This window comes from Carettochelys insculpta, chromosome 13 (assembly GCF_033958435.1).
Source record: "Carettochelys insculpta isolate YL-2023 chromosome 13, ASM3395843v1, whole genome shotgun sequence".
Lineage (NCBI taxonomy): Eukaryota > Metazoa > Chordata > Testudines > Carettochelyidae > Carettochelys > Carettochelys insculpta.
In genome coordinates, this window is record NC_134149.1 from 38,814,149 (window position 1) to 38,837,038 (window position 22,890).

At 43.3% G+C, this 22,890-nt stretch overlaps 1 protein-coding gene across 4 annotated transcripts in view; it reads left to right on the top strand.

Moving 5' to 3' along the window:
- DIAPH2 (diaphanous related formin 2) overlaps positions 1 to 22,890 on the top strand; it is an 829,633-nt gene that overhangs the window by 118,334 nt on the left and 688,409 nt on the right. For all 4 annotated transcript variants that reach the window (XM_075008062.1, XM_075008063.1, XM_075008060.1 and 1 more), the window contains one exon: positions 2,581 to 2,720. In XM_075008062.1, the coding sequence (XP_074864163.1) occupies positions 2,581 to 2,720 (140 nt within the window). The remainder of the gene's footprint in view (positions 1 to 2,580; positions 2,721 to 22,890) is intronic.

Sequence of the window (22,890 nt, forward strand, 5' to 3'; positions counted from 1 at the left end):
TGTCTCTGCCCACAAAAGCTTATGCTCCAAAATATCTGTTAGTCTCTAAGGTGCCACAGGACTTCTTGTTTCTGAAGATACAAACGATCTTGGCTACTCCTCTGATGCTTTTCACAATTGCAACAGTTACCATACCCCACATACCAGGTATCAGAGTCTTATTAGCTGTCTGTCTTCAAACATCCCATTGTGCCAAAAGAAAAAAAAAAAAAAGGTACTACACAAGTTGTCCATAAGTAATAGGATTGGAAAGCAAAATAACAACAGGTGCATGCCTAGCTGAGTAGATGGTGGAGGGGTAGGTGAGGGAGTGGAGTTGAGGTACATGCATATCTGTGAGTGGAGAAATAGAAGGCATGTGCTGCTGGGTGGCTTAAATTTTCCTTTAATTACCATGCTTTTAACTCATTTGTGCATGTATAAATTTCATTTTAAAACACTGAATTGTTAATATAGAAGAGTCAAGCATATATGCTAGGCAATGCACGTTCCTCCCTACGTTGGTATTAAGATAATCTGACATACTGTTGGTTTGTTCTATCTGCTGGATGGAACTTGATCAAGCAACGAATCAGAAATGTGTAGTGAAGGCAACTTTTTTCTGTAGGATCAGTCACCTGTGTTGTAGATGTATGTGGGGAATGAAGCAGGCACAGTTAAGGTTCTAGAACTGTATGAAGAGGGGTGAAGGCAGGGATTTGAATAGTTGGAGATGGCTTGATTTTGCATGTCCCAGGTCAGAGGTAATTTTGTTACATGCTCACTTTGAAATTGAGATACTGTTTTTCTGCTTTCTCATAATTTATGAATTTAACAGTTTTGGAGCATTTTATAACTGTTACTTGAAACCTGCTGTAGCCAACCAGGCTCGGGTTCCCCAGGGACGAGGCTGCACCCAGAAGGCGAGTGCTATATTTGGTTTATTGAAAGCGCGTGACACCCGCGACGGGAGCCCCGGAGATGCCGCAGTCACCAGTGGGGGAAAACCCGACGCGTCGGAGCTTCGCTCTGGGAGAGGCTCTGTTACAGGTCTCCTAACACTAGCTGATAAGCTGAGTCCATTAACATAAGATTGCCTATGCATTCCTTATCACTACCTCTAGTGGCCTACTGCCAGCGTAGCCTTGGAGTTTTGGCAGGCGCAGCTTGTTTCGCAGGTGATGTGAGTTGTTTTGCAGCTTTCACCTTGCACAGACCTGTTCTGGTATCTCTTGTTTGTTGGCAGCATGCTTCTGTATATGATTCCTCTAAGAGTTCACAGAGGGGTTGGACTGCTCTCATGAGACCGTTACAAAGTCTTCTCGCACCCTACACCTGCATTTGAAAATCCCATCACATAACCAGAAGCTGCAATACATTTGAAAATTCTGTTTCTGCCATAGTTTCCACAAAATTAGATACATAAGCCAAGGATTAAACCAGCCATTGAAGGGGAAAAACAACTTTTCTAACTGTCCCCTTGATTTTATTTTTTCCAATATTACCTGTTTTGCCATGGAAGCTGGGGACTAAAATTCACAATCTAAAACTCGTCAGAGCGTCCAGTTGCAATTTGCATAAAAACAACCAAATTTCAACTCTCGTTAATGCTTACATAATAGTTCTACAGCTATTAGTTACTCCTGGAATCCAGGCTTCTTGTTATCTAACCATTAGATGATCGTGAAACTTCAGTTCTGATCTTCATATGAAATGAAGAAATTAGGTGAACTGATATGCATGCTCCCACATTTGTAGAATAAGTTTCCACAGTTCTGTCTGATATGATGTGTGGAGACAATTGTCTTTCAATCTGCTTTATTAAATTACTATAACAATCTATGAAGTGTTTGAGTGCAAAAAGCTTTGGGTTACGAAGTATGAGTGAATATTGCTTAGATATAATCTGTGTACGAAGGTTCATCTTCTGGAAATCTGCTGTGTTCGTGAAATTCAACATTTGCAAGGGTTCTTGACACGGAACCCTCGTGAATGTTGAGACCCTCCTGTATTTCCACATATGTATACAATAATATCTACCTCTTATTTGTAAGTTTCCTAAAGTTATTAAAATATTTTTAAATAGTTAATGCTTGTACAGTTTGAGAAGATATTATTTCTCAAGTCTGGTTACTTTTAAAATGTTACAGTCAAATCAATGGATAAAATATTGAAATGAGGCATAGCATTTCTTTGAAAAACTGTCACAAATTAGTTTTATGTACTAGGTGATCTTATTTAAGCCTTAATATATCATGTGCCATAAGTCTAACAGTGATACATTAGATGTGGACTCCTGTTTTTCCTGGACTATTGGCTGCCACTTGACTGATAATGGCTTTTAATTTCTTGTCTGGAGAACAGAGGGTGAAAGATAATATTCTGTGTACACTTGCTTTCTTGCTAGCCCTGTGAGGAGTGTTATTGTATACAGCCTTGTTGACACTTGTAAGTCATGAGCTTGGATGCAGTATTCTTGCCAGGTAGAATGAATTCCAGATGTGAAGTTTTGTATCTGTTTGCTTAAAATCTATTCTACTGATTAATGTAATTTATGATTTTGGCTGTGTTAAAACTTTATCTGCTCATTTTCTTTTACAGGGAGGATTGAAAAATAGCAAGCATGAGTGTACGCTGTCTTCACAAGAATATGTCCATGAATTACGATCCGGTATCACAGAAGAAAAATTGCTTAATTGCCTAGAGTCTCTGAGAGTATCTCTAACCAGCAATCCAGTCAGGTAAGAGATGTTTTACTGTATAGTCACAGTGATGATATGCAACGATAGTAAATGTGTATAATAAGCTTCTGTGCCATAAGTAGACTCCGCTGTGAAACATGTTACAAGTGAAATAATTTCTTGGGTTTCAGTACCAAGTCTAAAAAGTACTGGGGCTATGTCTACACTAGCACCCCCTTTTCGAAAGGGAGCTGCTAATGAGACACTTGGGGATATGCTCATGAGGTGCTGCAATGAAAGTGCCACTTTTGATCGCGTGTGGCTCCTATTTGGTTATAGGAATAAGGGGATTTTGAAATGTGTGGGGTCCTCTGTGTAGATGAGCCACACGCGATCAAAAGTGGCACTTTCAAAGCTCTGTGGCTGCCATTATGATAGAGGTGCTGCATATTCATTGCAGCACCTCATTAGCATATCCTGAAGTGTCTCATTAGCACCCCCCTTTTGAAAGGCAGGTGCTAGTGTAGACGCAGCCTATGAAAGATAAATCGTCATCATGGTTGTGTACAAACCTTCTATTGCAAGGCATATGTTATCAGTTAAACATTATTAAGAGCGGAGTGACTAAAGAAGCCCAGTAATTGTTCTTTTAGTTTTAGACTCTGCTTAACAAGGTTTCATCATGGAAGCTTTAGAAACCAGATGATTTGTTGCTTCTATTTAAAACAGTTTTTGAAATGGCTGAAACTGTTGTTTTGAATGAAGGAGGGGAAATCATCTGACATCAAAGGTGAATGATAAATTGTAACTTACCTCCGGTGTCAAATGAGACACTGGGGCAAGCAATAAACCTGCTGCCTAGTAAGCTATGAATGGTTTTATGTATATTACCATATGGCATATTTGCTAATAGATGTGCTGCAGTGCTTTCAATGTGTCTCCTCCTCTGCGCATAACTTGAGTTAGAATGCACACTGATTTGACGACTGGCTGACTTTGAATTTGTATCCATGCATATGTGAGCAATATTGTCTGGCTTTCCATACCCCTGGCTGTAAGGGTGATAACCTACTGAGTTCTTTAAGTTGTAACAATTGACCTGGCTGTTGATGATCTTTTTATATACTCACTAAGCATCTCAGAAGCCTGTATGAAAGGGGTTTGTAACCTGCACACACTTTAAGGTGTATGGTAATGAATCTCCTTTGCTTAGGGTGGAATGAGGGAAAGGGCCATTAGCTTCATCTCACATTTGCTTCCTTGCCACTGCCATTCTTTTCTTAACACGTTAATTAGCCATAGCTAAACACAACCTCTGCTTACTATATTTGGGGGAAAAATAATTGGTGCAAAATGGACTGAACTGAACATCTGTAACACAGCTTAAATCCCTGTGTTAGAACCTGTAGTTTTGGAGTAAGTTTGGTTAGGTATCAAAACAAAAAGCAGTCAAGTAGCACTTTAAAGACTAGCAAAATAGTTTATTAGGTGAGCTTTCGTGAGACAGACCCACTTCTTCAGACCATAGCCAGACCAGAACAGACTCAATATTTAAGGCATAGAGAACCAAAAACAGTAAGCAAGGAGGACAAATCAGAAAAAGATAATCAAGGTGAGCAAATCAGAGAGTGGAGGGGTTGTGGAGGGGGGGAGGTCAAGAATTAGATTAAGCCAAGTATGGAGATGAGCCCCTATAGTGTTTAAACCATGTGTTAATGTGCCGAATTTGAATATAAAAGCCAGCTCGGTTGGTTTGGTTAGGTATGTGTGATAAAGAGTGTAAATCTTTAGACACATGGAACAACCTGAGAAAAGCTGGAACAAAATGCAAAGGGTAAGAATCCAGGAAGTCAACTGGTGCTCAAAAGTAGCCACACACAGTTACTGTATCAGAGGGGTAGCCGTGTTAGTCTGGATCTGTAACAGCAACGAAGGGTCCTGTGGCACCTTATAGACTAACAGAAAAGTTTTGAGCATGAGCTTTTGTGAGCAGAGACTTGCTTCATCAGATGCTGGTCTTGGAAATCTGCAGGGCCAGGTATAAATAAGCCAGAGCAAGGGTGGGGATAACAAGGTTAGCTCAATCAGCAAGGGTGAGGCTTACTACCAGCAGTTGATCTGGAGGTGTGAACACCAAGGGAGGGGAAGCTGCTTCTGTATTTAGCCAGCCATTCGCAGTATATGATAGAAATCTGTTTTGGAATGTGTGTCTGTACTCTCCTCATGAAGTGCTGACTAATATTTGAGGTGGGGAGTGGAAGAGCCTTCTGTGGCCTTTGTTGTGCAGTTTTGTAAACAGATGTACAGTAGCAGTATTCTGACACCAGTGAAAAGTAGGTATACAATATGCTTCTCTCTCCGTGACCAGTGTCAATATAATATATAGGCTTAAAAATGAATAAAATGTAAACAGTACATATGTATGTGTTCCCATGTTACTTGAATCAGTACGTTTAAAAGACCTGTTTAAAATAAGCGCTTTAACTAAGATTCTCACATGAAAACACTTGACTTACTTTCTAAAACTGCTTTAAAGCTCAGAACCAAATTCTAAAAGCGTCATGACTATAATTATTTTTGAAATGTCACTATTACTTAACTGAGCAGCCTAAATACTCTGTGTGTGTGTGTGTGTGTGTGTGTGTGTGTGTGTGTGTGTGTGTGTGTGCGTGCGCGCGGGGGGGGTGTTGCTTTTGGTAGAATGTAAAACTTTTCTGTCTTACTATCACTACTGCTTGACTTTTTTCTATGCTTTTGTATTGTTCCTCTAGTTAAGCTTTGAGATGTGTTGATATTGTGCAGTAAAGTCAGGCAAATTCTGGAGATCAGGAGAAGGTGAAATCCTAATGGAAATAAAAGGAAAACTTTTATTGATTATGAGCTGCCCTCTGGGTGTTATGCAATGTAATGTCCAATATATTCTTAATCAAGTTAGAGTAGATGAATGCATTAACGGGAAAGTTAACAGTTCACTGACTCTACTACTTGTGCAAAAGGAGGAACGATAACTTAATTCCAAGTGTTTTGTTTATGGAAGTGTCAGTTATTCATGATATAAGACTTTGCTATGTTTTTCATGTAATATGAAATCACCTTGAAATAAGTATGATTCATTTATATATTTAAGGGCACTAGATATCATTATGCATAATCTGATCATAAATGAAGGGGGAAAAAACCCAACCAAAATGAAAAGTCCAGTGGTGACAAAGTGATTATCACAGTGAAAATGATACTTTCTACAAGTTGGGTATAATTTGACACCCTATTAATAGAACAAAAATATGAAGAAATGTATTTGTTTTGAATATTTTCTGACCTTTGGTTAATTGTATTTCTATGTTTTGTCTTTGGAGAAAGTATTAAAATAAGAATAGGTGTAAAACATTTACTAAAATGTATTTTTATTTTGCTTCTCTGTGTAAAATGTAGTTATCAAAATTATTCTAACTGGTAATTTACAGCAAGTTCAGAAGACAATTTCTGACCCTTTGTATCTTGTAGTATTTGCTAGATGTTGAGAGAATCAGTAAATAATCCCTCTGCTGCCAATACTCCTTCTTCTCAGTGTGACTGGGAGATCAATAACTTCTGCAGAGTTGATACACAGGTAAAAATCTGTGATTGACATCAATGTCTGCCTGACTTCAACAAAGGAGGAATAATATGCAGGAGAAAGTAATGTTGAATGATATAGCTTAACTAGGTTGTTGGATAGAATTTGGGCCTTGTTTATTTCTGTGCAACCTTATTGATTTTAGGCCTCATCTACAATGGAATATTTTACTGGTAAAGCTTGTGCCAGCATATAGCTGCTGACATTGCTGTAGCACGTGCACACTTGGCATTTTCTTCCCTGATAAAGTATGCCCTGTCAACGAGAGGTGGTATCAATAAAAGACAGCTTGCATTGTGGATAGGCATTTCAAAGTCTTATGCACTGTTACCTTGCGCACTGGTTTGTGAGTCATTTTTGAAGGACAATGTGGGATACCAGTGTTCCTCTCATGGAATTGTGGGAGCTTAAAGTCAAATTTCCATGTGTATCTTCTATTCAACCCCATAATTTCCTCTTCCTTGTGCTACTTTTGAGCCTTTCCACTATATCACCTGGATTCTGTAATAGATCAATGGACTTCTAGCATCTGTTTTAGTGACAGGGCACCTGGTAATTCTGTATTTGCAGAACTTCAGCTACCAATGTGGCCACTTTGAATTGAAGAAAAACTCAAAAGGAAGAAAGAGAGAAGCAAACTTTGACTCCCTCTTGGAACTGTTGAGCAGGATCCCCTGGGAGGCTACTATGAGGAGGAAAAGAGCCTAGGAGAGCTGGTTGCATTCTGAAGAAGACTTTTTGAGGAGGGCAGGAACAAACTATCCCAATGTGAGGAAAGAATAACAAATACATAAGGAGACCTGCTTTGCTTAATAGAGAAATCTTTGACCTTAAACACAAAGAAGCTTATAAAAAGTGGAAGCTTGTACAGATGTCTAGGGATGAATATAAAAATATTGCGGTAGCCTATAGGAAAGCCAAATCACAGTTAGGCTAGATCAAATGCAGACCTGTCAGCTTCACCTCAGTGCCTAGAAAAATCATGGAGAAGATCTCAAGGAATCCATTTTGAAACACTTGGAGGAGAGCATAAGTGTCAACATGAATTCACTAAGGGCTAGCCATGACAGACCAACCTAATTGTTTTCTATGAGATAACTGGCTTTGTGGATATGGGAAAAGAGGGTGGACGTGATGTACCTTGACTTCAGCAAAGCTTTTGATAGGATCTTCCAGTGTATTCTTTCACTTCCTGCCACGATATATGGCTTGGATGAGTGGACTGTAAGGTGGATAGAAAGCTGGCTGGATAGAAAGCAACTGCTCAATGTCTAGTTGGCAGCCATCAAAACAAAAAAGCAGTCAAGTAAAGACTTTAAAGACTAATAAAATAATTTATTAGGTGATGAGCTTTCGTGGGACACACCCACTTTTTGCAATCTATAGCACTACCAGAATGGACTCAATATATAAAGCACAGAGGTCGAAAAATTATCAGGGTTGACAAATCAGAAAAATTATCATTGTTGGCAAATCGGATAGAAGAGCAAGAGCAGGAGAGGGTGGTGAGGGGTGGGGAAGTAAGTCTTAGGTCAGACATCAGAGTATGTAAAAGAGTCCTTGTAATGGATCGGGTAACTGCTGTCCCAGTTCAAACTACTGTTAATATGTTGAATTTGAATATAAATGACAGTTCTGAGCACTCCCTCTGTAAATTATTGTTTAAGTTCCTTTTCAGTAAAACACAGACTTTCAGGTCATTAACAGAATGGCCCACTCCATCAAAGTGTTGGCTGACAGGTTGGCAGCTGGTATCAAATGGAGTGCCCCAGGGTTGGTCCAGGGGCAGATTTTGTTCAATAGTTTTCATCAGTTATTTGAATGATGGTATGAATTTCACCCTCAGCAAGTTGCCAGATGACACAATACAGGAGGCAGAGGTAGTTACACAGCAGCAGGGTAGCTTCCATAGTGACTTTGACAAAGTGTAGGATTGTTCCAAATCAAATCTGGTAGAGTTCAACAAGAAGAAGCACAATCTCATGCATTGCTACAGGATGGGGATTCACTGGCTAATCGGAACACCTGCGTAAAAAGGACCTGGAAATTACAATAGCCAAAAAGCTGGGTATAAGTCAACAATGCACCCTTATTGCCAACACCCTTATTGCCAATTGCATCTGATGAAGTGGGTCTTTTGCCCACGAAAGCTTATGCTCCAAAATAAAACAAAAAGCAGTCAAGTAGCACTTTAAAGACTAGCAAAATAGTTTATTAGGTGAGCTTTCGTGGGACAGACCCACTTCTTCAGACCAGAAGTGGGTCTGTCCCACGAAAGCTCACCTAATAAACTATTTTGCTATTCTTTAAAGTGCTACTTGACTGCTTTTTGTTTTGATAGTGTATAGACTAGCACGGCTTCCTCTCTGTTAGTATCCTAAATATGTTAGTCTATAAGGTGCCACAGGACGTCTTGTTGTTGTTGATAATACAGACTACCATGGCTATATCTTTGATCCTTATCGCCAAGAAAGCCAACAGCATGTTGGCCTATGTTAGTAGGAGCATTGCCAACATATCGAGAGAAGTGATTGTTCCCCTTTGTGGCACTTGAGGCCACATCTGGAGTATTGCATTCAGTTTTGCCCCACCCCCCAATACAGAAAGGATATGGCTAAATTGGAGGGAGTCCACCAGAGGGCAACAAAAATGATTAGGGGGCTGGGCCATGTGACTTCTGAGGAGAGGTTGAGGGAACTGGGCTTAGTCTGCAAAACAGAAGAGGTAGAGTGGATTGATAGTCTTCAACAGCCTGAAGTTGGCTTCCAATGAGGATGAAGCTAGGCTATTGTCAGTGGTGGCAGATGACAGAGCAAGGAGCCATGGTCTCAAGTTGCAATGGGGGAAGTCTAGCTTTCATGTTAGAAAAAGCTAGTTCACTAGGAGGGTGGTGAAGCACTGAAATGGGTTTCCTGTGGTGGTGGTGGACTCTCCATCCTTAGAGGCTTGTAGGGCTAGTCTTAACAAAGCTCTGGCTGGAATGATTTAATTGCGGTTGGCCCTGCTTTATTCAGGTGGTTGGATTGGATGAGCTTCTGAGGTTTTTCATCCCTCATCTTCTGTGATTCGTCTAGGTGGTCTCACTTATGTGGAAACTGACAGAAGTCCTCAGATGGTGGTGGATTAGCCACTGGGCCTATGGGGACTATTTGCTGGAAGGGTTGCCTGCTTCCTTATGGGAATGCTGGGGTGGCAGAGTGGGATAAGCCTCCACAATGTGATTTGCTTCCTACTTGGATCACTGGGTGGGTGGAATGAGGCAATTCCCCTTGACCTGACCTGCTCCCTGGCTCGAGTACTGAGTCAGCATAGCGCACAGTCCTCTTTACATAGACACAGTTTCCTTTGGAGGCAGACAAGGCGGAGAAGTGTGGCAGAACTGCAGGCAGAAGAGGTGGGGAGGGGCCCTGCTTGCTTTGGTCCGGAGGCTCTAAAAAATTCTAATCTGCCCCTGTCCTTTGTATGTCGTCTTTAACTTCTGTGTACTTAATTTGTAATGCCATTTCTCTAACCAAATACATACTCTCTAATTGAGGTTTGGTAGAAAGACATTGGGCTTACCTGCTCTAAACGGGAGGGCTATGTAGGTTACACATCTTCATCTTTGTGAACAATGTAGCTGAAGACGACATACTTAGATAATCTTACAGTGGCATTTTCGCAGTGGTGTTGAGTGGAGATGCTTTTCTGTCAGCTCACCTTGTGTTTCTTCTTGAGGTGCAGTACTAGAGTTGATGGAAAAGTAATCAGTAGTTAATTTATGGTGTCGATACTAGATGGGATTAGTCAACCTCTGCTGGAGTGATAGTTCACCTGTTGGTCCATGCTGCTGATAAGACAGCTGTGTGGCTTTCAACAAGTCATCTAAACTCCCTGGTCCACGGAAAATGGGAATAATATCTTATCACAAGAATTTTGTGAGGACTAGACAATGATTCTGAAGCCGTGGTAAAAATGTGAAACAGTTTGTGAGTTGTTACTCGGTCATTTGTTATCCTCTTGGTGGTCACTCAGTGGTGAGTAGACCATGTCACCCTTCTATTTGGTAGTCTGTTAATGGCTGATCAGCCCAACTATGGCACTGCAGATCTTAACACAGAAGAATAGGTGTTGATAGTTGTTGGAGGGGCACGGGGGAGTTTTGGACCCTTTTTTTCTACCTCTCCTCATCTACAGTGCGGAGGGACCTCTCATTGTGCCATCCCCACATGGATTACTGTTCTCCCCTGTGGATGGTATTGGGCAAGGTTCTCCCAAGTGTTGACGCTGATGCTGCACTTTTTCATGTGTGCTTTCAGCATTTCCTTATATAGCTTCTGCTGGCCCCCAGTGCTCCTCTGTCCCTTCTTCAATTCAGAAAACAGAATCTATTTTGTGAGGCACTGATCAGCCATTCGAACCACGTGACCAGTCTGACGAAGTTGGTGCTGAATAATGATGTCTTCAATGCCGGGCATGTTCAAGTCTTCCAGGACACTAGTGTCCATGTGCCTATCCTCCCAAGAGAGAGTTAAGATTCTTCTGAGGAAGAGTTGAAGATAGTGTTCAAGTGCCTTCAGATGATGCTTGTGTGTTGTTCAGGTTTCACATGCATATAGTAATGTTGGAACAACCACTGTACAGTATACAAGGAGCTCTGTCTTGGGAAAGATGTCCTGGTTCTCAAAGACCCTTTGTCTCAAGTGGACGAAAGCAGCGCTTGTATGGCTCAGATGATGCTGGATTTCCATATCAATGTGAGGTTTAATGGAAAGATAACTTCCCATATCTTGAAAGTCATCTACATTTTCCAGCAGTTCTCCATTGACTTCCATAGAAGGTACATGAGATTGTCCTACTGGTGAGGTTTGGTGGAGCACCTTGGTCTTTTTAGTGTCCAGTGTAAAGCCAAGATTCTTGTGCACTTCAGCAAAGTTACTTAAGATGCTCTGAAGGTCTGTGGGAGAGAGAGCAACAATCATGTTGTCATCCATGTACTGGAGCTCCGTGACTGAGCTTATGGAGTTCTTGGTTTTAACTTTCAGTCTCCTGAGACTGAAGAGCTTCCTGTTCATTCTGTAGACAATCTTCTTGCCATCAATGAGGTAAAGGGCCCTGGCGATGAAGATGACGAACAGTCCTGGGGCAGTGACGCAGCCTTGTTGTACTCCTGTTTTGACCTCAAAGGGGTCGCTTTGAGATCTAGTGTTACTTAATACTGTGGTAGTCATGTGGTTGTGAAGCAGCCTCAAGAAGTTAATGAATTTTTTGGGGCAGCTGATCTTAGAGAGGATGGTCCACAGGGCTCTACCATTTGACTAAGTGGAATGCTGTCGGGTCAATGAAATTCATGTCTAAGGCTTGGTTTTGTTCATGACGTTTTCCTTGCAGTTGCTGGGTAGTGACGTTCATGCCTGCTGTTACTTGGAATGGTCAGAAGCCACACTATGATTCTGGGAGAATTTTTTTTCCGTGAGTGGCTGGAGTCGAGTTGCTAAGATTGATTTTTGTCACACATTCTCTGGAAGACTTAAGAAAAATTTCTTTTATGGACTTACTGCAAGATCTTGGCTAATCACATTGCATCTCTTGCCTAATTGATCACAATTAATCAATATAGAGCAGATGATGGTGTACATGCCTTCACAGCATTTGACATCTCTGTTACAATCTAGCAAGTAGGGATAGACAGATTAGGAAGCAGACACCTTAAAATTACAGCATATATAAATGCTTTAGCAATTAGTTGGAGCAGTGAAGCAGTAATGACAATTAACGGTAACTTTAGCTTAAGACATGGAAAGCGAGGGGAAATTGATGAAATTTCACAGCACACTTGGATAGTCCTTATGGCATACCAGCGTGCTGCAACACTGGTTGAAAACCACCAGTTTAAGCTTTAAGTGAGATTTAATAAGGTAATGTAGATCTCAAGGTTACAAAGGCATTACAAATCCATGCTTTGCTTTTGAAGTAACTGTTGTGCACTGCCTATTCAGCTTTTACATTTGTCCTTAGAAGTTTCATTTGTTAAATGCTTAGTTTCTTTTGAAATAAATTATGCAGTCTTGAGGAAAGAAATAGTATTAAATTTGCTTTGTTAGAACTGTCAGTGTTTGCATAGGTCACCGTAAAAATTTTTGCACATTTCAACTCCTTTGGAATACCTACAGCCAGCCAAAAGTGGAAGAAGGCAAACCAGTGTCAAAGTTAAACTCAAGACTCACAATTTGTCAGACCACGCTGTTTATTTGCAAAGCTGCTCTGCTAATACATTTAGAAAAGTGAGCCCCCACCCAGGGCTCAAGTCTCTCAATTTATACAGATCAAGAAGGCAAGTTAATAGACAAAGGAAAAAAAGAAAAAAAAAACAGACACCCACCCCATATAGTCCCTGAGACCAGTCATGTACCTTCATTTCCATATCACCCTCAGCAATCCCCTGCCAATGACTCCTTAGTTACCTTAATTAATCTCTGTTTAGCACCTAATGCTCTGGTTCCTGCTTTTCCAGGCACACCTGGCTCTGTTTAAATCAGCATAACCTCCCCTTCTTGAGTTTAGAAGCAACATTGTATCAGTGTGATTTAATTTCTTTTTACAATGTAACTCTTATGTACAATGTCACATCTTATACTTCCACAATCCCTCCTTTTGGTCAAGCTACGCCTATGACCAACAATTACCAGGTTCCCTACATTAACCATTCTTTTTCATTCCTCTCATTGGTGATATTTAAAACCATCAGATTGGCACTCTGGTTAGGGGTAACCTGCTGGATGGTGTGCCTTGTACAGCTTTGGATACAATAAGAGATTAATTGGAAACATACAAAAATCATTAAAATTCCAAATAAGATAGTCAGAATTCCTTGAAACAACCAGTTTCCTAGGCTAGAGAAATTAAATAAACCACTTAGCCATTTCCACAAGGAACTTGGCTCTTCGTGGGGAAGGTATGCAATTTGCTCCAAGTGGCTAGGGCGATTTATTACATCGTTAGTATTATCAGGTATATATACACAGCATTCTGTTCCAATGAGAGCGCAGGTCCCTCCCTTTGCTGCCAGTATTATATCTAATGCCTGACGGTTTTGGAGGGCCACCTGTCAGACCGCTCCTGCTTCTTTGGCCAGAGCCTTTAAACTTTCTCCAGTTTCATTTGCCATGATTTCAACTACTGCTTGTAATCTTAAAAGCCTTTTTGCGTGGTGTATTTCTCCCCCAGCTGGGACAAAGGAAATACCAACAGCCTCTTCCCAAGTCAAAGGGCTTATTTTATCCGCATACCATTTGGCATCTGACAAATCCCTTCTTTTTCGCCCAAAATTACGGAGGCAATTTTGTGGGAGGGATTGAAGCACATGGAATTGTAGGAAAAGCTGAGCAGGATAACAAATACCTGACCAGTTAGCTGGTAACATGGTATAAGCATTTCTCCCACAGACCCAATGAAGTCCTATTAAAGCTGGGAAGGGTTGGCTGCACCCTTTTGACATATAGGTATCTACGAAAGAGGAATAATATCCCCCAAAGGGCACAGGATGACCTTCCTTGGGGAAAGAAGTAACATTTGCATGACATTGGAAGATTGTGTTGTTTTTTTCAGGGAGGCTATAGGGGGAGCAAGAGTGATTTTTCTGGTCTGATCCCAGGTCGAGAAAAAAATACATATCCCCATACATGGTTTGCCATTCTCCAATCTTATTTGAATAGTCCCATACACCATGGGACACAATATATTGGAGACAGCTGCTCCTCCCTAAATTCAGCCCTGTCCCATTACACACCCAGCACCAGTGGCCCTTTCCCTCCACCACACTTATAAATTTAGGAACATTTGTTCTCATCAGTCCCCAAGTGTCATTTCTTTTCCACGTCTTTTTAAGTGGATAAGGTCGTCCAGTGAGCTCTGAGGAATTCAGAGGAATTGCCGTGACGGGGACGCTAGCTCGTGAGTGAGCTGGGATGTGGCTGCAGACCCAGCAATTAGAGACATTGAGTCTGGGCTATCCACACTTGTTGCTGAATAAAAGAATTGTCATTGTCACTTCGGGCTCCGCAGACCTTAAGAAACCAGTAGCTGAGGATTAGGGTCCACCAGGGACACATGTTGAAGGCAGGACCCTTTCTGGTTCTGACAACCTCTCTCGAGGGAACCGCAGTCATGGTTTTATGTCCACCAGGCAGCAGGCGCTAGGCTCACTACTGCTTCTTTTCGGGTCCTGCTGTCTGCTTACTGTCTGCTTCTGGCAACCCTTACGGGGTGTAGGTTGTAAGGTATTGCAGGCTGTTCCTCTGCGTCTTTTTCTGGGGCCAAAATTGGCTCTGCGTGGTTCTGCGGTGGTGCTTGGTCCACTGGGGATGGTGCTTTCTTACACTGTGAAACGTGTATCCATGCTGCGATGCCAAATAGCTTTACAGCTGTCTGGGTAATGAGCAATACCTGGTATGGACCCTTCCACCGGTGGTGTCGCACGTAGACCCAATCACCTGGCTCAAGGGTGTGACAGGTGTCAGAGATGGGTTTCGTTGGCCAGGCTGCTGGTACCTGTGAATGGATGTGACTCACAGCTTGCATTAATCCCTTGCAATACTGAAGGAGTGTGCTGTGAGTCAGGTTTAGGTCTGGGACTGGGGTAATGGTAGCCATTGTTCACATAGGGCGTCCCATAATGATTTCAAATGGACTTAATTTGTGCCTTTGAGATGGGGATGATCGAATTTCCATAAGGGCCAGTGGTAAAGCTGCTGGCCAGTTTAACCCTGTAGAGTTACAAATTTTTGCAAGCTTATTTTTTAGCACACCGTTTCGCCTTTCAACTGCACCTGTACTCTGTGGATGGTAGGGACAGTGCAATAAGTGAGTGACATGTAATACCTGGTCCAGATGCAGAACAATTTTTCCAGTAAAATGTGTTCCCCGGTCACTAGACAGAGTAGCAGGAATTCCCTTGGTAGGGATAATATGGTTTAACAAGCATTTGGCAACAGACAATGAATCAGCTTTGCGGCAGAGAAAAGCTTCAATCCAACCCGAAAACAGACATACAATAACTAAAATGAATTCATATTTCTGACAATTAGGCATTTGAACAAACTCAAGTTGCCAGTGTAAGAAAGGTGTTTGAGGCAGACCTTGAAACCCTTGTGTTACTCTTAGAGACTTGCCTACATTGTAGCTTTGGCAAGTAGTACAGGCAGCGCAGTGGCGGGTTGCAAAAGAGCTGAAATTGGGAGCCCACCATCCTGCCTTAGTCATAGCAGAGACCATCCCCTCCTTTCCGACATGAGAAACACCGTGTAGCAGGGCGGCCAGAGATGGGTAGAGTGAAAGAGGGGCTACAAGGGCACCAGTAGGCAAGCACCAAAGGGAATTGGGATGTAGAGAGCAACCCTGGGCACTCCAGGAGTCTTTCTCTGCTTCTGGGGCAGAGTCCTGCAGCTGGGTGAGATCAGAAAGGGATGGTGGTAATACGGAGACAGAGAGGGAACCAAGAAACGCGTCTAGCGAAGGTTCCATAGTGGCAGCATGTTTTGCAGCAACATCAGCAAGTGCATTTCCTTTAGCCACCTCAGTGTCTGCAGCTGAGTGGCCAGTACACTTAACAATGGCTAAAGCAGGTGGGAGTAAAATTGCATACAGGAGAGCGGCAATGTAGGGGCCATTCTTGATAGGGGTACCAGCAGAGGTAAGGAAACCTCAAGCCTGCCAGAGGGTGCCGAAGTCATGTACAACCCCAAAAGCATATTGAGAGTCAGTGTAAATGGTGGCAGAGTGCCCCTCAGCCAGGAAGCAAGCACGGGTTAGGGCAACCAGTTCAGCTACCTGGGCTGAGGTTACAGAAGGTAAAGGCGCAGCTTCTGTAGTTTCAGAGAGGGATACCACAGCATATCCTGCAAGGAGGCGACCTTGGTCACTCCTAAAACAGGAACCATTAGTGAACAACACACGGTCGGAGTTAAGGAGAGGTACATCTGAAAGGTCCGGGCGCGGGACAGTGACAGCAGAGACGGTTGCAAGGCAGTCGTGGGGTTCACCGTCATTAGGCAAAGGGAGGAAGGTAGCAGGGTTTAACCGAGAACAGCGCTTTATAGTGATATGTGAGGCTGAAAGCAGTAAAAGTTCGTACCTAGTGAGGCGGGCAGAGGAGAGGTGAGCAGTATTGTGTTGCAGAAGGAGAGTTTCTACAGAATGGGGAACCATGAGAGTGAGAGGAGAACGGAGGACAAGGGACTCAGACATCTCGACCAGGCGTGCTGCAGCAGCTACAGCGCGTAGGCAGGGGGATAAACCCTGGGCAGCAGGATCCAAGGTCACAGAGAAATAAGCTACTGGGCGACTTCTGTCACCGTGCTCTTGGGTAAGAACCCCGAGTGCACAAGCAGATTGTTCATGACAGAAAAGGGTGAAAGGCTTGCAATAGTCAGGTAACCCTAAGGCAGGGGCAGAAGCTAAACTCTGTTTAAGAGAAAGAAAAGCATCTGCTTCTGGGGGCCACGGCATGGGATCAGGCACAGAGGATCGAGTGAGTTCCTGGAGCAGTTTAGCAAGAGATGCATACTGGGGAATCCATTGCCTGCAAAAAAACCTGTCATGCCTAAGAATTTTCTGACCTGGCGTGGAGAGCAAGGTTGGGGAAAACTTGAAAGCTTGAACACGGGTTGGAGAAAGTGTGCGGGAGCCCTGGGAGAGAAGAAAGCCAAGGTATGTGACAGAGGTTTGACAGAGCTGCAATTTAGAGCGGGAAGCCTTATGACCCTTGTTTGCTAAGGCAGTGAGGAGTATCAATGAATCAGTTTCTGAGGCAGACAATGAAGGGGAACAGAGGAGTAAGTCATCTACATATTGGATCAGTGTAGATCCCGATGGGAAAACCAGGTCAGCGAGATCCCTGGCTAGGGCTTGAGAGAAGTAAGATGGGCTCTCTGTATACCCCTGGGGAAGCATAGTCCATGTGTATTGCTGACCCTTATAAGAAAAGGCAAAAAGATACTGGGACTCAGTGTGAACCAGGACAGAGAAGAAAGCAGAACACAAATCCACAACAGTAAATGGGTTGCATCTGGCGGAATAGAAGCCAATATTGTGGCGGGGTTAGGGACTATTGGAAAAGTAGGTATGACAATATGGTTAATGGCTCGAAGGTCCTGAACAAACCGCCATGATTTACCATCAGCCTTTCGAACTGGGAGGATAGGGGTGTTACGGGGGCTGGAACAGGGAACAATTATTCCTTGTTCTTTCAATGTGGTTATAACTGGAGCAATACCAGCCTCTGCTTCAGGATTTAAAGGGTACTGAGACAGGCGAGGCAGAGGTTTGGAATTGTCTACAGTAATTCGAACTGGGTCAGTATTTAATCGGCCCACTTCAGGTGGGTGTGATGGCCATAGAGAGGATGGAACCTGAGAAATTAGGCGTTCAAGGGACAGAACTAAGGGGCAACAAGGAACCGGCGTGGAAAGGGAAGTTTCAGACAGCAGGGAGGCTGCAGAATCACACAGGGAAGACTGAGGGATTTGTAGATAGACACCATCTGGGGAACAATAAATAGTACAACCAAGTTTACATAGGAAATCCCGACCCAGAAGGCTTACAGGAGTAGAATCAGAGAGAAGGAATGCGTGGTCCTCAGAGAGGGGGCCGACCTGAACAGATAAAGGTTTTGAGAGGGGAAGGGAGGTAGGGATTCCCGTAATGCCCACAGCAGACAGTTTTTCCAGATCAGGGAACTGCAGGTAGGTCAGTGGTGCGGACTGTAGAAAGAGAAGCTCCAGTATCAACAAGGAAAGGGAGAGAGAGATCATGAATAGTCAGGACACATTCGCCAGTAGGGGATAGAGGTAATAAGGGAGCTAAAACTTCCTGAGGTTCCCCAGCATCCCGTCATTGTTGTGGTGCAAAGTAGGGTTGGGGATTAGCTGGCGGGGCCAGCAGAGAGTTTAGCTGATTTCCTGCATGGTTACTAGGTCGGCTTGGACGCTCTTTCTTCCAGTGTCCAGGCTGCTTACAGTAATTACAAACCCCTGAAAATCCAGCACCACGCCCCCTCCCCCGACCCCGTCCCCGGTGCTGTCTGCTTTGCCCTGAGTAGTGCTGCATTTGCAGAGCCATTAACTTTTGGGAGGACTGTTCCTTTTCCCTTTAAAGTGCGGTAGCAATGCTCTGCTACTGCCTGCAATTTGTCCGTGGTCTCAGTCTCCCACCCGACACTTATTCGCCTTAACATACTGCCTGTAGCAGGGAGAAGACCATCAACAAATGCATGTGCCAAGGCCCCCGTCCGTTTACATCAGGCTGTTGTATTCCTGAATGCTGTAGGAAAATATCAGTTAGCCGGGACTGATAGTCTCCTGGGCTCTCTCCTTGCCCCTGTTTACAACAACGTATGGCTGTCCAGTTTGGTTTAGGAGACCATACTTTAGGAATGGCTTCATGCAGGCAGTTCCAAAGGGCCCTACACCTGTCTCTATATGCAGAATCTCGGCCAGTACTTTTCATGGTTGAATGGCGAGCCTCAGCTGGCCAGTCTGCGGCAGTCAACCATTTTTCATACTGACTGGTAGCGGCTAACAGTTTACACAGTTGGAGGAGGTCTGTCTCGTAGGGTTCATAGGTTTCACAGATTAACAGAAACTCCTCAGCAAATTTGACAGGATTTTCCTGTGGCTTGGGAAAACCTCTAACTATAGACAAAAGTTCCGTACGGGTCCAGGGCTTATAATTCCATATGGGCTCACTTCCTTCCACCTTAAGGACTCATAAGGGTGCCACAACATTTTTATCAGAATCCTTGTTCAACCTCCCATCAGATTCTCTTTTCCAGGTAGCAAGATCAAGAGAATTTTTGCAGTCTGCTTTGGGTTGTCTTTTCATAATATTTTGCAGGGCTGCGAGGCCAATGAGGGTATTTTCCTCATTCTCATCATTGCTCTCATCATCTGTAGTTGCTGAAGGCTTTTCTTTCCCTTTTTTCTTACTCGAGCAGGAGTATGGTGGGGGTCGGGTTTGATCTGGATCGTTACACAGGACTGGGTAAAGGGGAGCGCTCGGACTGGTGGTGGGAGAGACTGCATTCAATTGGGCTTTTAATTTATTGTTAGAATTTCTAAGAGAGGTGAGTTTTGATTCAGTCCGCCTATGATTTGCCTCGTCCCACCACTGCTTGAAGCAGTCTACCTCTCCTTTTGCCAATTTAGTTTTTGGGAGGGCGAGTTTGTCTTTTAAGGGGTTCACTCGGTCCTTGTCCCAAGAACCTAACAGTGGCCACTGCAATTTGGGGTTCTCCAGGGTCAGTTTAGGCCATTTCTCAAGAAACCTACAAGAGTCCGGAGCCCTCCTAAAATACATAAAATGAGCCGGAGTTCCCTTAGGGAACTGTTCTACCTTAGCTTTCTGATTACCCATCCAGGAGGACTTCACACAGCACTCACACAAGAAGGAAATTCAGGCTTGTCAGAGCAGTACCCGGTGCAACACACAGAAAGGAGCCCACAGGCTACTGCCTCAATTGCCCTTGCTTTCACACCAGGGGTTATACCCAAGGTGTGGTGCGGCTGCAATTGTGCAGATTTCACTTATTCAGACCGCAGGGATGGGAACCCCTTGGTCGGCCAGTCACCGGACGGAGATGGCACCCAGACTCAAACACACCACAGGGAGGACGGATAGACACAGAAACAGGACAGTCCTCAGACCGGTCAAAACCCAGAAAGAATAATAATAATTACCTGATCAGGATCAGATTCCAGAGGTTAGATCCCGGGACCCCTACCAGAACAGAGTGGGAACCAACAGGTTCGATGGCGTAGACTGCGCTGCGGTTGTGCACCTTTCCGTCTCGTGGAGGACCGCTCAGACTAAACGTCCAGGCGCCGGCTGCCATGGTCATCCTGCAAGGCAGTCGGGGATCACACAGTCTCAGCAAAGACGCTTGCCATCTCGGTGGAACCTCCAAATTGTCAAAGTTACTCAAGACTCACAGTTTGTCAGACCACTCTGTTTATTAGCAAAGCTGCTCTGCTAATACATTTAGAAAAGTGAGCCCCCTCCCAGGGCTCAGGTCTCTTAATTTGTATAGATCAAGAAGGCAAGTTAATAGACAAAGGAAAAAAAAAGAAAAAAAAACAGACACACACCCACCCTGTTTAGTCCGAGACCAGTCAGATACCTTCATTTCCATATCACCCTCAGCAATCCCCTGCCAATGACTCCTTAGTTACCTTAATTAATTGCTGTTTAGCACCTAATGCTCTGGTTCCTGCTTTTCCAGGCACACCTGGCTCTGTTTAAATCAGCATAACCTCCCCTTCTTGAGCTTAGAAGCAACATTGTATCAGTGTGATTTAATTTCTTTTTACAATGTAACTTTTATGTACAATGTCACATCTTATACTTCCACACCAGTGTGGGAAGAAATAAACATGTAAAGCAAAGACTGCCTTTAAAAAAGAAAACAGATTTTTTAACTTTGCTATGGTTCTCCGCTCAAAAGAATGAGGTTAGAGTAACTAGAGCTGACAGATACCATGACTTAATTGGTGGTTGTTATTTCCAGTCAGTTTGAGTGAACATGTTTTAAGTTTAGTATAAATATTTGGCTTTTCCTCTGGCTGTGTGCTGTGCTGTCTTTGATAGGACTTGGGAAGATGCCTCTTTGTTTAGCTATACCAGCAGTTATCAAAAATAGTAGTCATATAGTTTTACGCTGTGCAGTTCAGCCCAAATAAACCAGGGTTTTAAAAATTGCTATAGTACATAAGGCCCAGATTGTTGGTTGGAGATTGATGTAGTTCCCTCCTTTTTTCCCTATATTTGGTCATACAGCAATTTCAGTTCTAAGAATCCCAAATTTCATTTTTTTTTGAGCACACAGGGAAGCACCCATTTCTTACAGTATTTTACCTTCTACCCTAATTCATTAATGTCTATTGTGTGAAGTGGATGAGAGGGAACATGACCTACTGGGAGAAAACTAATGAATCTGGAAGTTATTTACAGTAATGATGTCTCTGTGCAAGTGGGTGTATGGTTAATGCTTTTCAGAAGAATCGATAGCAATAAATCACTAGTAGTTGTATCTATGTGGCAGAAGCAGAACTAATCTCACTTAGAAATATCACAAAATTGTGATTGCTTTGGCTTTTTTCAAGAGCTGCTGCTGAAATTGCATTACACCTTTGGGGATGACTTACTACAGTAGTAGTATTTGCCTTGTACTTTATTGTATTTTTGATGTCACACATTGAACAGGTTCCATACTCACTGTTTCATATTGGTGGTTTGCTATTCACTGCCCTTTGTGCAAAAGATAAAATTCCTGAAGTGTATATGCATGTATACTGCAGCATGACAGTTATGTCTTATGGTTTCTAATTTTTTTTTCCTTTTACATAATCTCTCCTGCATGGTTTGATTTTTCCTTTGTGTGTTTTGAAATATGATGTATTACTAATGGAATTCAATACTGTAAAGATTAATGAATTTAGAATGTCTGTTTAGTTTTCTTCTATGTTTGGTATCAGTAACGGGTGACTATGGTGGCTGAGGCCCACCACTTTCTTTTGTGCTGACTACCAATGTTAAATTGGTTTTGCATTTCAGATTTGAGTGAAAACAGTATTCTTGGGCATTTCTGTAAAAGCAGATTTGTCTTTTGATATGTTCCTTATTAGACTGAAACCTGAAATTTAAGAAGAAATGAAGTATGTGAGGAAGGAGTGTGTGTGGGGGGGGAGGGAAACTGGTGCTCAAAGCTGAGGGGTGGGATTGGGATAAGATCTTGACTTTGTAACGTTTATTCACGATAGTACGACCAATTACATCTATGCATTCTCTTCTCCCCTTGATTCCATCACATGTTAAAAGCAGGAGTTTGTTACTCTGGTTTGACTCTCAAATGTATTATCATTAAATGTTCATCTTTTATGTGATCTGTCACATATTAGTCACTTAATACCCCTTATACAAACTTAAATACAAGAAGTTGCCCTTTTGTGTTGTAATACAGGTCGAATATCTCTGATCTGGCACCCTCTCGACCTGGCTGGTGCTGGACGAGAAAATTTGCCAGACCACGGGAGATCCATATTGTTTAGCAGCATTACCGACACTAGTACTTTCTGGGCTCTTAGAAGACTTTTGGGGTAAATTACAGCTAAATAACACACAGAACACTGAGAGCCAGGACTTGTGTCTGGAAACAAACTTTATATGATTAATGGAAACTTGGCCACACCAACGATACGTGGTCTGCCCGGCAGCCCCAGCCGTCTGAGCCCCATGTGCCAGGGCCAACTACCTGAGCTCCATGCGGCTGGGGCCAGGGACCCACACTACTGGGGCCAGCCGCCCAAGCCCCATGCTGCTGGGGCAGCCGCCCACCTGCTTGCCAGCCTGAGCCACCTGAGCCCTGTGGTGCCAGGGCCAGCTGCCCACACCCTGCAAGCCGCCTGCCTGAGCCCCTCCCCTCCCACAAAGCCAGGCACCACCAGCCCCCTGCTCTTACCTCATCCCCACCCCACTCACCTGAGCCAGGAACCCCCCAGCCCTCCATCTAACCCCTCCTCCACCCCCAGCCCCCCAACACACACAGTCACCTTTGCAGAAGGCAGCTAGCTCCGCATGGGTCTT